At 37.9% G+C, this 12,407-nt stretch overlaps 1 protein-coding gene across 1 annotated transcript; it reads right to left on the bottom strand.

The window, feature by feature from the left end:
- Window positions 1-708: 708 nt before the first annotated feature.
- Window positions 709-11,894, bottom strand: LOC308686354 (uncharacterized protein; the record flags this gene model as incomplete). Its single annotated transcript, XM_081394760.1, has 12 exons — window positions 11,749-11,894; window positions 10,337-10,446; window positions 9,940-10,059; window positions 7,903-7,947; window positions 5,045-5,071; window positions 2,826-2,897; window positions 1,901-1,963; window positions 1,769-1,795; window positions 1,588-1,632; window positions 1,470-1,505; window positions 895-975; window positions 709-805 (listed from the first exon to the last, which is right to left on the bottom strand). Coding segments are annotated over exons 1-12 (814 nt in total), but the record flags the coding sequence as incomplete, so codon positions are not given.
- Between the last annotated feature and the right edge of the window lie 513 nt (window positions 11,895-12,407).

The raw sequence follows: 12,407 nt of genomic DNA, 5'->3' as shown, positions 1-12,407 counted from the left end.
CTGGCCCTCATCTATCACGAAGAGTAAGCAATTGAGTTAATAAGCACAGAAACCAAAACAAGACAGCAGCTGTGCTGTGAATAAAGTGATGACATAATGTTTGTGATTCTGCGCAAAGCTTGGCCGCTCCGGCCATCAGTTGAGGACATGATGTCATGGCTTCAGTCACCTTTGGGGCTTCTGTTTCAGCCGGAGATCAGGTTGCTTCTGAAGCTAAATAGACCAGTGGTGGGATTTCCTGAGGTGATTTAAGATCATGTGCTTCACCATCTGCACATGGCAATAGCTAACGCTGCAATATCACCATGTGAAACCCCCAAACTAACAACTAATATTTAATTGATCAAAAGTGACAGTAAAGACTTTAAGTAAAAATATATAAAATAAATGCTGTGGTTCTGAACTTTCTATTCATCAAAGAATACTGAAAAAAAAAAAAAACTATCACGGTTTCCACAACATTAAACAGAACTATTTTCAAAATGCAGCTTTGCCATCATAGGAACAAATTACATTTATATATGTTTTTGATCAAATAAAATGCACCCTTCAAAAACATTGCACCATTACAAAAAATACCAACATTTTTGAACGATAATGTAAAAAAAACTTTTGTTCTAAAATTCCCATGTAATTTCCCAAGGAAAGTTTCCTTCCTCAGAGACCAAAAGAGATTTGAGATCTGATACTTGAATGTAAATATAATACCTGAGGCGGGCAAACCAGGAGGGCCAGGGTGACCAGAGACCCCCTGAGGGCCTGCAGGTCCCATGGGTCCAATTGCACCCCTGTCACCTTTTGAGCCCTGCATCAGAAATCCATGATAATGGCCAGTTATTTCCAATGCTTAAGCTTTGTTATCATGTTGCTATTATGTGTTTAAGGATGGATCACCTGCTTTCCCCTTTTTCCTGGGCGGCCGGTGGGTCCCCTGTTCCCTGAGCTTCCAGGTTCTCCTTTTGGGCCCATTTCACCCTGAGAAAGAATTTTTAAATTATATAAAATACTATATTAAAGGGTTAGTTCACCCAAAAAAACCACTTTACAATAAGGTTCCATTTGTTAACTTTATTTAACTACATTAATTAACATGAACTAACAATGAAAAGTACTTTTTGCATGAAATAATTTTAGTTAATCTTAATTTCAACATTTACTAAAGTAATGATACTTATTAAAAGTAATAAATTGTATTTTTATTAATTAACGTTAACAAAGATAAATAAATACTGTAACAACTGAATTGCTCGTTGTTGTTAATGTTAGTTAATGCATTAACTAATGTTAACTAATGGAACCTATTGTTACCAATAAAAATAGACCACTGCATTATTATAAATAGTACTAACTGTACCATAACTTATAAAATATATTATATAATACAGCATATACAGTTAACCAGTATAACCTCATCTAGCATAATCCTGTAATATTATGAAAGGCTAAAAATGTAGTAATATTTTCAGCACCTTTTGCCCAAGCATTCCAGGAAGACCAATTGATCCCTGAAACAGAGAAAGATGCAGTCTTTGTACAAAAATGAATTATGGTTTAGACTGATTCAAACTTGTATCTCTGGTAACTTACCTTGTCACCCTTTAAGCCAATTTCACCTCTGAAACCATGTGAACCCTAGCAGGACAACATCAAAACCCCAGTGACATTAAATCATTCACAAGATAAAAAGGGCCATTTGATGAACAACAGGGAAAAAAGTTAAAGAATTAATTGAATGATGAATTATAGTGGGTTCAGAGACGTAACTCACTTTTTCTCCCTTATGTCCAGGGAAGCCCTGCATGAAAGAAATTAACATTAACACACAGAGCACATTATTCTGTGTCCATATGACAAGGCATTATGACTATAGCAATAATAATTCGGGACGTTGTGTCCAGACCTTGGGTCCAATTGGTCCTTTTGCCCCTGGCATGCCCATCAGCCCAGGGTCACCTTTCTCCCCCTGTTAAAACACATAGGAGTCACTGTAGCATTCACTGCAAATGTGCCTCAAGCGTTCGGTCACACTGGCAAAACTCGAACAGTAGGATTCTAAACACATTTAGTTAAACAATAATCCAAGCACAAGGAGCAGAAACCAGGAATCACAGGAGTAGAACTGAGGACATCATCGACAAATACAATACAAGAAACACTGGGGTTTAAAAACACAGACAGGCGAACTATATAACAAGACACAGGTGCAAATTATGATAGAGAAACAAGGGGAACCAAAAGAACTACAAAGCTAGAAACAGGAAACAGGAAGCCTTCTGTAAATTAACATTCAAAGATTTGAGTTCAGTAACATTCTTTTATGTTTTTAAAAAAAGTATCTTATGCTCACCAAGGCTGCATTTATTTGATCATAAATAAAGTTAAAAACAGTAATATTGTGAAATATTATTACAATTTAAAATTACATTTTAAAATATATTTAAAAAATTTGTTATTTTAAATTGTAATAATATTTCACAATATTACTGTTTTTAACTGTATTTATGATCAAATAAATGCAGCCTTGGTGAGCATAAGATACTTTTTTTTTTTTTTTTTACATAAAAGAATGTTACTGACCCCAAATCTTTGAATGTTAATTTACAGTAGGCTATGTTAAACATAAAACAGTTTTATGAAAAAAAAAAATATTGCAGATTTACAGTATGTAGGTAAATATACATGTTTTAGATTCTACAATATTTTGAGATACAGAATATTTGCTTTTTCATCCTGACAAATGTGTATCTACTTCAAGTTAGTTCCTGCCTTCTGTAAAGAGAATCATCAGGAATCGTGTTCACATGAGGATGGAATGAATTACTCACTTTAGGCCCAGTTGGTCCTTGCCATCCGCTTGGTCCCTGTCGCCCTGGGAGACCAGGAGGGCCAGTGCGCCCCTGTAACACATACAAGCTATGAATCTAGCACACAAAGTTAAACATTTAACTTCAGCGACATTCAGATTTCACTGAAATGGATGTCCTGGGAAAGTTGTCTTGGCTTAAAAAACGCTCTCCCTACTTCAATAATTTTGCATGATCAGGTTTGCTGACATTGTTTTGGCTGACATATCTTTAGTTCACAGGTTTTGGATGGGAGGCCATCTAATTCAGTGCCTCGGCACAGTTACCGCATAACAAAATTGATTAGGACAGATTTTCATTAAAACTTAATTTTATTAAGTAAATTCATTAAGTAGCATCTTTCTGCTTGATAACATGGTCCTGATACAACAGAACTTATATTGTGGATTTTAGCACTGATGAAATGCTGTATTGACCAATCAGAAAGCAGGATGAGAGCTTTTTGTTTTGTAAAGCAACATGATGTCAAAACTGACAGTTCTTGTTTTTATATGGAACATTGCAGTATTTATTATAAATGATTTATCCGTGCCCATCATTATTTTATGTGCCCTGTGCCCTTGTAAACTTTAATCAAAGTAACCTCCCCTCCCTCTTTCTTGTTTCTCTCAGCACGAGGGTGGGACAAGCTGTCACTCACATGACATCACAGTAACAGCAAACCACAACCATCCAATCAATTCCTGATGGACAAAATCAAGTCCCGCCCTACATTTCTTGTTTATGAAACTGTTTCACTCGGATATACATTCCAATAGGGAAGAAAAGACTAGCACAAATTCCATTTCATGCCATGTGTAAGGTATACAAATTTGAGTTTAAATAGACTTTATTAACTCTTTCCCCAACATCTTCACGTATTTTCACTGTTATACGGTAGGGGGCGCTATTACACATCTTCTGATCAAAAGACATGTGAAGAGGAAGCAGAAACAAGCGATATCATATGTAAGCAGATGCATACGTAAAATAACGCGATCATCAATAATAAACAGCATATAAATCAAAACTGATAAATGTTACTGAATGAAATGTCGAAACCAGAACGAGCTATAGGACTGTGCAAAGCATTAGGAGAGTTGATGGACTCGATCTACTCCATCTATGTTTTGATCACCATTCTGAATCCGATCTGGATGTAACAGCTGGTCTTCGACAAAAACAGTCGTTAACGATAACAGCACTGATACAGTAAATCAGAAATGTAATTGAGGCAGGCATATGTCCAAATGCAAAGAACACAAATGTAGTGGAATATTTACGATTCTATTGAGTATTATCTAGGTGTTATGACTTATGTTCCTTTTAACACCTAAAGATGATTGTCTCCTCAAACACAGAGCAATAAGGACAAGGTGAGGACAACGTGTGTTCTGAGTGTGCTCTGAGGGACAAAACAGCCATCAGGAGAGAGAGAGAGAGAGAGAGAGAGAGAGAGAGAGAGAGAGAGAGAGAGAGAGAGAGAGAGAGAGAGAGAGAGAGAGAGAGAGAGAGAGAGAGAGAGAGAGAGAGAGAGAGAGAGAGAGAGAGAGAGAGAGAGAGAGAGAGAGAGAGAGAGAGAGAGAGAGAGAGAGAGAGAGAGAGAGAGAGAGAGAGAGAGAGAGAGCAAACTAAACCAATCCCCATCAGTCTCCTGGCTTTAATTAAATTATGTGCTAAGGGCAGGAGCCTGGGATTGTGGGAGAGCGAATGATTTATTGGGCTGCCCCAGCACTAAGCGAAATTACTATGCAATGCTGCAAAGCTTCCTACAGCAGTAGCACTCTACTCTCAGTGCCTGCCTGGAGTAAAACAATGCACCAGCACACCCAGATCCCTGCGCAGTGGTTTAGTGGCTTCTCGGTTTAACCGCAGTAGGTATTACTGACTCTGGTCCCAAATGCCTTCCAGGAAACCACACAAGCCACAAATCACATTGTGGGATAGGAGCCATGGGGATGTTCCATTGTGGATTGAACCTAATGAGGGTGACCATAAGCGTCCCCTGATGTTTTAAGCACTCCGCTGCTTATACATACAGAAGATCATGTGGAAACATGTGACCTGCGTATCTGTGTCAAGGTTGCGCTTGCTTTGAATTCCACCCAGCTGCAGTTGTGAAAGTGTATGTGTGTGCATCTCTCATTCATTGTTCTTTTGGCAAATCCACTTATTGGAAAGTAGAGGACATTAAGTCTCACCTTTTGTCCAGGTCTTCCAATTTCACCCTGGCAACACAGAGGAAGGGAGGAGGAAATAAGAACAGAGTCAGTCCATCAGTGTTTTGCACAATATATACAGTCTTGTCCTGATAGTGTCATTGACTTAAAGGAATAGTTCATCCAAAAATGAAAATTTGTCATCATTTATTCAGCAACTGTAAACCTATATATCTTCTGTGGAACACAAAAGTAGATATTTAAAAGGGATGGTTCACTTTCATTCATCTTCGTTTAACAAATAAAGATATTTTTGAAATCTGAGAACTTTCTGTCCCTCCGTTGACAGAGCAAGAACAAACCTCTTACAAAAGCTTAAATAAGCTGCGTAACAAGCAAATGAACCTCATTGGTTCCCGCAGAAGCTCAAATGTGCTGCATAACACGTGAATGAACCTCATTGGTTCCCGCAGAAGTTCAAATGTGCTGCATAACACGAGAATGAACCTCATTGGTTCGTGAGGAAGCTCAAACGTGCTGCGTAACACGCGAATTAACCTCATTGGTTCGTGAGGAATCTCAAACGTGCTGCATAACTCGAGAATGAACCTCATTGGTTCGTGAGGAAGCTCAAATGTGCTGCGTAACACGAGAACGAACCTCATTGGTTCGTGAGGAATCTCAAACGTGCTGCGTAACAAAAGAATGAACCTCATTGGTTCGTGAGGAATCTCAAACGTGCTGCGTAACAAAAGAATGAACCTCATTGGTTCGTGAGGAAGCTCAAACGCGCTGCGTAACACGAGAATGAACCTCATTGGTTCTCTCGCTACAAGCGAACATGCTCAAGCTTCCATTTACCATAACTGATGTGCGGGTTGATGAATGTTTAAATGTGAATAAAAGCCTAAATTCAATCTGTTCATCATATAAAGCTCGATTCACATGGATTAGTTTTACGATCTCTTTATGAACTTTTTGAAGTGTCAAAGTGGTAGTTGCGTAGCTGTCAATGGAGGGACAGAAAGCTCTCAGATTTCATTAAAAAGATCTTCATTTGTGTTCTGAAGATGAACGAGGTTTCGTAATGTTTGGAATGACATGAGAGTGAGTAATTAATGACAGAATTTTTATTTTTGGGTGAATTATTAGGGTAAAGAATCTGTTTTTGCCCATACAATGCAAGTCATTGGGGTCCAAAACAACACTGGACTACATTAACATTCATGTACAGAAAACACTGAGACATTTTTCAAAATATCTTCTAAAGTGTTCCACAGAAGAAGGTAATAGGTTTGGTTTAAGGTTTGGAGTAACATGAGAATGAGTTACATAAGAATTAACTATCCTTTTAAACACATGGCAGGGATTGCCATGTGAATTAAAGGAATCCACAAGGTTGCCATTTACAGCATCTTTGGCATGATGATAATTACCACAGAAAATTATTCAGTTACACTTTATTTTAAGATGTCTGTGTTACAGTTTAATTATACATTTAAGTATTGAGTAATAATAATTAGCTACATGTACTTACTTTAGGGTTAGAATTAGGATGTGGTTTTGATTGGTTGCATGTTATTCACAATTTATATTAATTACTATAAGAACTACATGTAACATGTGTAACAAGGACATTGTAAAATAAATTGTTACCAATTATTCTAACCCATCCCTCAGTTTGAAAAACAAGCAAAAATTGTGTTCATAGTAATGTACTTACAATAGAAGTCTATGGGGCAAGGCATAATGTTAATGGTATAAAAGACACATACAAATACTGTGAGAGAATTTGCTTACAAACATTGTCTGTGCAAAGTTATCCAGTTTTTAAACTCTAGTCATGCATCTAATCCTATATGTGTGATTTTTGTTAGTTTTTAGAAACTAAGATAAATTATTGTTCATAGTAATTAACAGAATGTCACAGATGCTGTGATTAGAACCAGAGACAATTTATATGAGACATGCCACTTCCTCAATCCTCAATACAAATATATAAGGAAAACCCGTAACGGCAAAGATGGCGGTTGTATGCACATGTCCCGCCCCTCCCGCTGGAAAGCCAATCATCTGCTTTTAACAGTCAGCAGCTGACCACTAAGGAGCGAATGTACAGTGACGTGACATAACTGCCATATTCAACCTGTGCTTTCGCGCTGTGGCTGGCGCTGAGCCAAAGACGGACGCGCTCAGCGCTTGTCATAGGCTATATCACAACTGTTCAGTGTGTTTAACCACATAATGTTTATTTTAGGTTTCAGACATTTAAATACATATAATTGTTTAATTGCTTGGCACAACACCGGCATTCTGGATAGAGACGTGAATGAAGTTGGAGACGTGAATGAAGTTGGTGTCGTGAACGTGAATCCTTGCGCATGCGTAGTAAAAGTATAACCTGTGGGGGAAAAGGCGTTTTAAACCTTATTTTGGGGCAAAGTCATTAAACTTTTTCAGCGATTTTTATCATATTTTACTGCTGTTTCTATACATGCAGTTTTTATGTCCCGGTGACCAGTGAAAGTGCAGTTCTGACTCTCTGCCCATTCATTTAGATAGGAGCCTGGTCTTGTTAGTCCGAAATAGCTGCCCGGAGGCGTTGCCAAGATGGCGGCCGAGTGGCACGACTTGCCTAAAAGGACTTTGTTAGAACCCAGAACATATTTTTTAAAGTGGAAGAAGAAGAAAAAAAAGAAAAAGAAAAAGAAGAAATTACAGTATGTGTAATATAAGTAACATCAGGTAATATAAGTAATATAGGTTAGGTTTTGGGGTAGGTTCAGGGTCAGTACCTAGTTATTGGCCAGTTATTATAATTACTATAATAAATTCATAATATGCATATGCTGATCACTGGATCACTTAGGTATGTATATTTGCATAAGTATGAGGCGTACCTTATCTCCCTTTGGTCCCTTTGGTCCTGGCAGTCCAGCAGGACCCTGATCATAACAAAGACATTGCAAAACCTTATAGAAAACCTTGTGCAATTTCAGGTAATATCATAGTCTAAAGCCAAAGTATCTATAACAGTTATTTTGACCAAGTCTTCCTGGCTGACAATCACAATAATATTAACCACATAATTGAAAACCTATGACAGGGATCAAACTGTTTTCAGAGTGAACTTGCAGGGAAGGGGTGAACTCTCTCTTGGGGCTTCGAGTGTCTGTGTGTCTCTCTTGGGGTTGTTTCTAAGAATGGCACGATGGAGCAGAGACTGGCAATGGAAAAAGGTCTATTTCCATCTGCTCTAAATGTGGAGCGTTAATGGCCTGCTGTGTCGTGGGGGGCCAAACTGGTCACATCCGTGTCACTACAGAAAGACGTCTGGGGAACTCACACGGGTCTCACTTGCTGAGAGGGTTATGAAGGCTAATTACAGAGCTGGAACTGACCATTGTGACAACCCAATACTCAGCTTCCTTGAAGCACCTACACCAACTACGCAACCCTCAACAAACTTGCCTGTGACTGCTGTTATTACTTATGAATAAATACTTAACATTTGAGTTTGACAGAGTCTGTACTGGTAAACATAGCGTATGTGTCAATGACATGATGCTAATTTTTAGCGCAATTTTCCAACGGACAAAATTGCGATTGTTAACTCATGATTTCTGTTCTGTCTGTGCGCACCAATCTTGCACTTCTATCTCCTCCTCAACCAGACCACCTAGAGACTTCGGGTTTTCGGCATTATGTTAAGGAAGGTCTAATCTCGGGAACGCACAAAAAAAAAAAAAGATTTACTATCTCTTAGTGTTGTGATCCCATGACGTCAGAAAATTGCGCTAAAACACTCACTGAGTTTTTATTACTTGTTTTATTCAGATCTATTAATTTATTCAGAAATACATAAAAAATACATTGACTCGAATACAATTTTTCTATGATGAGCAAGTTTTACATTTTTGAATAAAAATTCATAAAGAAACAAATGTCACGCTGATACAACTGTCCTGAGTATCTGTAAGGGTTTTATTTAGTTTCAGTGTGTTTTAGGGTATGTTTACACGACAACAATGTACTAAAAACGGAAAGTTTTTTTTTTGGTACAAATGACGACATTGTTACAACAATTCCCGTTCAAACGGGTCCGTAAAAACGACTCAAAACGCTGTATTATGCTGCCAGGCCAGTAGTTGGCAATGTCACTTTGTCACTTTTTAAATAGACTATGCCTATTTAAAAAGACAAAGCCTAGACTACGCGCCTGCGCACATATACATTCTTTTACAGGACACTCGCACCAAATGCGCATGCATAGACTGAACACGTAATACACATGTGCTTTAGACATTTTTTTTTTTGTACTTTACACAGAGATGATAACGGTATCGTTTTGAAACCCCTTTTCAAAAGTCTGACATTGACGTGTAAATGAACAGCCAAAATGCATAAACTTTTTTCATTTTTAGTTAAAAACAGTGTGTAAATAATTCGCTTCAAACTTTTGTTTTTACCATTTACGAATTAACACAAAGTGGTCAAGCGTATAACTAGACGCGGCATGCGCGAATTTGACACGCTATTCGCGTCCGGTGTGAACGCACAGTAAGTTTGAAGTTCTCATTCAATATTTGTTGTCATGGTTACTGATTGATAAAAGAGAATAAAGAGAACCAAAACAAAGAGCATTTTAGGAATCTAAACAAGATTTTTCCTTTTGTATACCCTCATATACCCTCTAGCTCTTGTACACAGTGTTTGCCATTCAAACAGTGTAAAAATCAAACTAGCCTTCAAACAACAACAGATTTTTGCTGATTTGAGTTGATTACAGTCACGTTTTATTTTAAAAACTTGCCAGTTTTTGTGACAGAAAATGTACTGTATTTGAATGTGTCTTAAAATGGCTTATTTCATAGTTATCTGTGTAGTTTAGGCCTATGGTTTCGTCCTCAACATTATATCACATTTGAAGCACATACCTGAGGGCCAGGAGATCCTGCTGGTCCTGGAGGTCCTGGAGGCCCTGGGGAACATGTGTGGGTTGTGGGACTGTGCTTCTCTTCTGAGTTCCCCTTTTTTGGTGTAACACCAGTCTCCGTCTATAAGACAAGTCACGTAAAATAACATCTGAGAAATATGATGGAAATGAGAAAATGTTAAAAAAAATAGTTACACTCTTTGCAGCCTCAGTGGTAATCACAAACCTCTTTTGACTTTTATTTGCATTTATTTATCAAAGTGATGTAGACACAGCTGTTGTTGTCATGGGGACAAACTTAATGTATTTATTCACACTCTGAACCCTTGATGTAACCCTTGACTGGGAACCTACATCAAATTCAGGTGCTGGATCAGCAGTCATGTGTCAGGACTCACCAGAGACCCCGGCCGCCACAGTGAAGGGGGTGGAGGGAAGAGAGGGGGCGGAGGTGGACTCAGTAAACAGCAGGGGTTGAATTTCTTTCTGGTTTCCAGCAACTGGAGATCTAGATGCGGGGAAATGAGGTTCATGAGGAACATGTCAACAGACACGTGGGCCAGGGGAACAGTGTTTCACACCACTGTTTTGGAAAAAAGAGACTGACACACGTGACAGCTATGATAGTTATCATGTGGATAAGAGAGTAACGAAAGGCCATTCATTCCTGAAACTACTGGATATTTAAAGATTTATCTGCAAACACATGACGCTAGAGATTTTCTAAGAAATAAGGCATTTATGATGACTTCTTCAACTGGCGTCAAGGTGATTTGACAAAGTCAGTTCACCTCAAGTTCACACAGTTACATTTAATCAATTAGCAGACAATTTTATCCAAAGCAACTTACAAATGAGGAGAACAATAGAAGCAATCAGACCAACAAGAGGGAAACAGTATACAAGTGCTGTAACAAATCTCAGTTAGTCTAGCACAGTACACATAGCAAGGTTATTATAATTATTATTATTTTTTTAAACAAAACAAATATAATAGTATAGAATAGAAAAGGTAAGTGCTAGTATTAATTGGTCAGGTGCTGACGAAAAAGATGTGTACTAAATAAATGCAGTTCACTGCATTTACTAGAATCTACTTACATCTGAAAATTACTTTTTCTTGTCATATTGAACAGTATATGTATTGTTTTATCAACCTAATTTGTGTTTTGAATATTTGGGGTTATGTATAATCTGTCTTTATTTAAAATAAATGGTACTTGCTTTGATATGTTGTATAAAATGCAATGATATTCATACATTAAGTGTGACTTTAGTGTCGAAATACTTTATATATATATATATATATATATATATATATATATATATATATATATATATATATATATATAAATATTAATATTTATATATATGTTATTGTTGTGCAGGACAAAAAAAAGTGACCATATATACATGTATCACAGTACATTAAAATATAAAGTACAAAAAAATCTGTTAACTTTGCAAAAAAAAACAAGCACTTGCCTAATTAAACTTTTCACTGCAGTATTGGCCGACAAAACTGAAACACTGCCATTTTGCCATTAGAGATAATAACCAGAGATAATTCATTGATGCCTGTGGGGAAATTGATTGCAAAATCAGGGCAACATCTCATAACTTGCAGTGCAACCCAAGTCAAGTTATGAATATTCTGCAAATGCATTTATTCAATTTGCATGATTCATGAAAATACCAAGTTAGTCAAACAAGCTTATGCTGCATATTGTGCAAACAAACTTCCCTCTGTAAGAGAAAACCCCTAATATCAGCACCTACCAAACATGTGCAAAAGAGAGTGATGTCTTACCTGTAGGGAGAGGGAATATGTTCTCCACGTAAGAGAATGACGACACATAGCAGAAGAGTTGAAAATATAGTCCAAGCGAGAGCAGAATCATGCTGTCGGCTGCCGTCTACCTCCAATAGCACCGAGGAGTGATCTGAGGCAGTCCCGCACTACTCCTCTCTCTCCCTGCCACTCTCTCTCTCACACACTCTAGATCCACGCCTTTAGGAGAAGTGAATGCCAGCCAATGTCTGTTACACCTCTCCCATGTATTGGCCCTGAGCTAAATATACAGGAGGCAGCCGGTCAGCTGCCCTCTGTAGCCAATATTAGCCTGTTACTACTGCCAGCACTGCCTTTGTTTCCCCTGCCTCAAATGGACAGAGAAAACAAAACAGTATGGATAGAAATGACATTGAAGTGACAAGGTGTCATGCAAGTGGTAAAGTTTAACTACCGGCATTCATTTATAGATGATCTCAGTTTTTATAGAACGATAGAAAGTCAAACCTGCTGGGTTTGGTTTGAGGCTTGAGCATCTATAATGTTCGAAATGAGAACTTAAATCTGAGACGGGCTGCCACTGGCATGTGATACACACACATGCATAAAATGACAGAATTAGCCTGCATGCTCTGTAGTGGAATATCACAGATGTTTTCCAGACCCCCTCGTTTACC

This window comes from Scardinius erythrophthalmus (assembly GCF_964197995.2).
Source record: "Scardinius erythrophthalmus genome assembly, contig: HAP1_SCAFFOLD_199, whole genome shotgun sequence".
Taxonomy (NCBI): Eukaryota; Metazoa; Chordata; class Actinopteri; order Cypriniformes; family Leuciscidae; genus Scardinius; species Scardinius erythrophthalmus.
The sequence above is the reverse complement of the archived record's forward strand: the minus strand, read 5'-3'. Positions and strand labels throughout refer to the sequence as shown.